Below are 5,711 nucleotides of genomic sequence, written 5' to 3'. Positions count from 1 at the left end.
TCTCCAAAAAAAAAAAACTAATAAATATCAACACTAATATTTTATAACTCTAGTGTATGCATATAATCATGAGTCACTAAGGAAGCTTAATTACTACACAAGATTTCCACTAATAATCTAGATATGATAAAACTGGCTCAGAACAGAAGACAAAAAAAAAAAAAAAACTGATCAACTATATTACTCCATTGAAAAGTTGTCAAATTAGATATTCGAGAATGGGGAACTATCAAGTTCATAAGTTTTGATTCTTAAAAAAAAAAAAAAAAAATTAAAAAGTTTCCGAGGTTTCAGAAACAGCATTGACAAGATGAGAAAAAAAAAATAAAAAAAAATAAAAAAACTTGATATTCTAGAAGACACAAATATTATTTCTGAAAGATACGTAAGATTCAACTGTCACATCTTTGCCGCACATTTCGCCAACAAATTAAGGCCCTCTGTTTGAAATTCGTTCCTGCCTAAAACAGAGACCAACACATGTTAGAAACAGAGTCTCCTACTGGAAATATTTTTCGTTTTTAAAAGAAACAAAATTTTTATCAAAATAAACAAAAGTTGTACAACCACAATTTAAAGATACGTAAATCAATACTAAGAAAGCCAATTATGCAAACAAAAACAATCTCATTAAACTTTATTGTCTTACCTCTTCCTCTTATTCTTCTTCTGCTTCAGATCAATCACATTATCACCGTCAAGCAAAAGAAGACTCCCAATACAAGTTGCTGTTTTAAACCGCTTAGGAAAACTCCGATTCTTAACTTTCTTGCCTCTTTTCGTTGTTATGTCATACCAAATAAGATCGATGCCTTCCATCAAAATCTTTTTGCCATTCTTGGAAAAGAGTAGAGGCTTGAAATATTCAAAATTCCAAGGCTCTGCATCTAATTCAATCTTACAAATCCGAGTCCAGGAACTCTCATCCCCGTATTCTTTCATCAACCAAAAATCATAATAATCCGGAAATTCTGGGCCGCAGCCCATAAAACAGAGGCATCCTCCCAACACTTCCAAAGAAAGCAAATCTTCATTGCGGGACTTTCTATAGAGTCGGAATTTCTCATTGGCAAGATCAAAAGCAAGAATAGATTTAGACCCATCATTCTGCACAACTATCCAATGGAAAGCTCCATTCAATGAAACTGACTGCTTTGAACGTATCCCCTCGATTGGCCATTGTTTTTCAATTTTTTTCCAACGCTGTGATTTCAGATTATATACCTTCACTTCAAAGAAAACTATCTCATAAAATTGTGTGATTCTCACCACTTTATAATCGTTGTTACTAGGATCATATCCAAATCCAAAACTGGAATAAAAATAATACAACGAACCAGAAGGTTTGTCTATTGGTTCGCTGGGCAACTTCCTGTACTTCCTGATCAATGGATTCCAAATCGCGATGTCATTCTTTTTCTCGTAGCTATTATAAAAGCTAAGGCAAATCAAGCCGTGGCAATAGTCCAAGATTTTCCAATTATGCAGAGGTTGGTAAATTTGGACGGCCTTGCAGAACTGGTCATTGTCGGAGTAAGGAACGGAGAACCAACGTGATTGTGACAGCTTATTCACGAAAGTTTCATTGAGAATCAGGGTGCGGTCGCTGTTGGTTTCAATGGAGTGATTGAGGTGCTTCTTGATGAAATTTGAGCTATTGATTAAGGCGGACCATTCCTTAGAAACACAGAGAAAACGTATGAGAGCATTCACTGGTAATCTGAGTAGTATACGGTCGATTACATCTAGCGGTACATAATTCGAAATCGTGGAAGTGGAGGAGATCATTATTATTAGCCTGCGTATATTTCTTCTTTTCACTCTAGGGTAATGGTGGCGGCACAATTTTAAGGTCTTGAGTTTGTGTCCAACCCCACTCCAACTACATTCTCCCGAAATATTTATTATTATTATTATTATTTTTTATCAACAGAAATTTATGATTATACACTAGCAATATAAAAAAAGCAAAGATAGTTGAGAAAAATTCACCTTAAGCGTAAATAACCGAACTTAAAGTAAAATTTTAATTTTTTTTTTAATTGTTATCTAATAGAGTTAGAGTTTTATGTAAATTCTAAAATAAAATATCCCAAGAATTTATAACTTTATAAGAAAAAATATTTTAATATTATCAATAATTAGAATAATATAGCCACGTGTGGGAGAGTGAATGTAGTATATTACATGGGAATTTTGATTCTAAAAAATTATAAATATCTATACCATTAATAACAAGTGTAGGGTCACGATTCGTAGCGGACCGTAACAGTGTCGGGTTCGCACGTAAAACGGCCCTAACAATATCATTTGTAGAGCGTGGGTTTGAAAGGGTAGGCCTTGATTGATAAGCGGTGGGTTTTTCAGGGGGTTCATACAAGGTTAAATGATCGTCACCCCTAGAGTACTTCTCATGGAGGTGGGCTGGGAGGCTCTCGTTTCTTGGCCATTTTTTCCCAGCCCCTTCCCAAGATTACTTAGTTTTCCTTTTATACTCGCATGTATCCATTTATCCTTCATCCACGTGTAGGGTCAATCTTTCCAAGGCTGATACTTGTCCCATCAGTCTATCCCCCAAAGTCATTGGGGGTGGTTGTAAAAGCCAAAGAATGCGGCCCTGTCGGGTTCAGAACATTAAATGATAATAACAGCAGCTTTCCCCGGATATTTTAGATCTTTTTTCCGAGTTTCAGTTTTATACCATTTTTACCCTTCTTTACGAGGGGGAACTTTGGGTCTGCCGAGGACTGAACTACCCTCGGCAGTACCCAAAGTCTATTTTGTTGAACTTGGGCCATAATCCTCCTCGGCTTGGCCCATAAATCATTTACGCCCTACATTAGCCCCTCAAAACCCGACTGTCCAACCTCTGAGCTAGACAGGGGGGTTTTGGTGACGCCAAACTTCTTCTTGTGGCCCAATCCATTTGGCCTATTAAACATGCTGGCGGTTCCTCATATGCCCAAGAGATTCACCGGTCTACGAGATAGTTTTTAATTTCGCGCTTGAGGCGTTCTTATCGCTTGGGGTATCCAAAACGCGCTTTGAATAATCATTATTTACGAGACTACTTTAATTCGACGGTTTATTTTGATGGGGTGGAGAAGTGGAACCGGCGTGTTTGGGTTTGCTGATTCCTTTGGAGATCTGAACCTATTAAATGCCCCCCGCTCCGCCCTCTGTATAAGTAGGACAGGAGGAGGTTATTGTTTTTACCAAAAATCCCTTTTCATCCCCCTGTGACTCTGGAATACTTAGCCTCCCTTAGGATTCGGTTACTCGCTGGTTTATACACTTAATCGTAAAATACTTTACCATAACAATAAGGGATGCAAAAGCCCCACCCCTCCCAAAAACGCCACGTTCCGATAAAGCTTATCATGGCTCGATCGGGACAAGGATGGCGAAGACTCAAAATCAACCTCATCCTTCTTTCAGTCAAAATCCGAAGCAGGGACTCGTCACGTCAAACTTTCGACGTGACTGAGTCGAGAACACCCAAGATCGTTACCATCCGGCTCCTCACGAGCGTACCTAATATGGCACCGGCGTGTTAGGAGTCAGGGCTGAGGCAGGGGCTAAGTGCTTCTGCTTCTCCCTCTTTTGCTCCTTGGTGCCCTCCCCCTCCCTCTTCTTATCGTCTTCCCAGCACCAGTTCCGCCCTGGTGCTGTTTCTTTTCTATCTTTTGTTCCTCTCTTTGTCTCTTCATCTCTCTCTCCTCTTCTCCTCCTTCTTTACTCATGTCCTCCATTTTCTTTATTCATCCCCTTCATCTTCGTCATTGATTTCTTCCTTACTATTTCCTTCTTCTTTATTCATTTTCTTTTTTAAAGTGAGTCCCTCTCTTAGTATGAGCAGCAATGAGGCAGAGATTGGAGAAACTTTGAAGACGAGTTTAAAAGACGCTTGACAGTTTACTTTTCTGTACTACAGATGTAATGGTTGCTTAGGCAGTTTACATTTTGTATAGGCTCGTTTGAACCCCTTTTTGTATGTTGTAATGATTTTTTATATTAATAAAAATTGTTGTCTACCTTATTTCGCATGTTATGTCTCTATGTTTTCATAAATTTGCAAGCGCTGCTCGGCACAATAATATAGCATCTAAATCAATGACGACTAAGACCAAAATATTTGATAATAAAATGATGTCGCCATAACTTTAATAGAAGTGCTTGGCACAATAAGGCCGACCCGTAAAAAATAGTACTTACCCGGAACTAGCCGAGGAGAGAATCGAAGGCTTGATGCCGTGTGAGAAATAACCGTCCGAGGACATATCCCCTGCCAAATGAATAGCCCTCTTATACGACTAAATGCTGAGGCGTCCCACCACCTTCCTTACCCCCTTATTGGCCTTAACCTTCTATGGTGTTTAAGCCGTAGACGAAGTGACTTGACGTTTTTATCAAGTAGCCCATCTTACGAAATTCAAACCTTTACTTACCCAAGTATTTGGTTTCCCCATAGGCTTGAGTCCGAGGACCATGCAAGACCTAGGTTCTGTCCAACACTTGTAATTTTCATCTTTTGTACTTGGTTTCCTATAGGCTTGAGTCCGAGGACCATTCAAGACCTAGGTTCTGTCCCCGGGCCCTTGTGCTGAATTGGGCCTGGGCCATGAGTTGACTGGGCCCAAAATTAGGGGGTATTTCCGTATTCTCAGGCCACGCGATACTTTTTGGGCGTCCCAGTATTCGAGGTGCGCCTTCTCGAGACTCCTCTAACTTCAGGGTTGCAGACGACGTTGGAAATCGAGCCAGAGACATTTTGTCTGTAGCGTTCCTTGGGACGCTGCGTGAATTAAATGCTACTAATTTATCTTTTGATATAAAATAGGAGAGAAAGTTACTTTTCCTACGCACAAATCCTTCAGCTTCCTCCTTTAGGAAATCATGTTTGAGGCGAGGGTTAGGGAAAAAGAACTTTCTCCACCGCGGAGGCGCCGTGTCCTCCCGAGACTCGAAGGAGTGATGCACGGGCCAAGAAAGCATAAACTTAAGAGAAATTTACACTTCTAGGGAGGGGGGAGGGTGTCTCCCCCCCTTTCAGTCAAAATCCGAAGCAGGTTCTGGTCATGCCAGATTTTTGGTATGTCCGAAGAAGGAATTTCCACCATCAGCACTGTCTACCTTGTAATCGGCAAATTCTTGCGGGGGCTTCCCAACTTCTGGCTCCCTGCGCCTTTTCTGTAGATGGTGTTAGCCTGAGGTCAGGTTCTTTGGCTGCCTGAGTTATGGGCATGCAGAAGTGTCGAGGAATAGTTTCCTTAGACAATAACTTGGCGCAGTAGCCAACCTCTCCTCTGAGCTGTCCCCACGGCTTTCTCTCTACTCGCTTGTATTTCCCTTTACTTATGTAGTCAGCTTTAGTGTAAGCTTGTTTCAGCTTTTCATTGTACACTGTACTGTTCCTTCGTCTTAATAGAACAGGAGTCCATTTCTCTATACATATCTTTCTTCTCCGTAACAACTACTTTATGCATGAATATTAAATGTAAGCTTGCTCTTAAGGATATTCCGAGCAGAAAAAATGCTTTAATACAGGTTCCTACTAATTCAAACTCACAAATATTATCAAGTATAACAATGATAACTTTCAATAAATTAAATTCTTGGAACTAACCGGGATAAGCGCTGAGTACTACGCGATGCATGCTAGGCCAATGTCCGAGAACGATAATCTCTAAATAATTCGTCTGAAAGGGTAG

The 5,711-nt window shown here is 40.1% G+C and overlaps 1 protein-coding gene across 1 annotated transcript; it reads right to left on the bottom strand.

Moving 5' to 3' along the window:
* Window positions 1-393: 393 nt before the first annotated feature.
* Window positions 394-1,788, bottom strand: LOC115985676 (F-box protein CPR1-like). The gene is made up of 2 exons (XM_031108593.1): window positions 650-1,788; window positions 394-461 (listed from the first exon to the last, which is right to left on the bottom strand). The coding sequence occupies exons 1-2, from the start codon at window positions 1,786-1,788 to the stop codon at window positions 431-433; spliced, it is 1,170 nt and encodes a 389-aa protein (XP_030964453.1). The 3' UTR covers window positions 394-430.
* Window positions 1,789-5,711: the final 3,923 nt, after the last annotated feature.

The sequence above is a fragment of the Quercus lobata genome, chromosome 4, assembly GCF_001633185.2.
Source record: "Quercus lobata isolate SW786 chromosome 4, ValleyOak3.0 Primary Assembly, whole genome shotgun sequence".
Classification (NCBI taxonomy): Eukaryota; Viridiplantae; Streptophyta; class Magnoliopsida; order Fagales; family Fagaceae; genus Quercus; species Quercus lobata.
This window is presented reverse-complemented; position numbering and strand designations above follow the sequence as displayed.

Excerpts from the sequence above, each read along its gene's own strand:
- LOC115985676 (XM_031108593.1), bottom strand. The coding sequence starts at position 1,788 with ATGATCTCCTCCACTTCCACGATTTCGAATTATGTACCGCTAGATGTA. Across the intron at positions 462-649 it reads AAGAAGAATAAGAGGAAGAG|GCAGGAACGAATTTCAAACA; the intron begins GTAAGACAATAA and ends TCTCTGTTTTAG.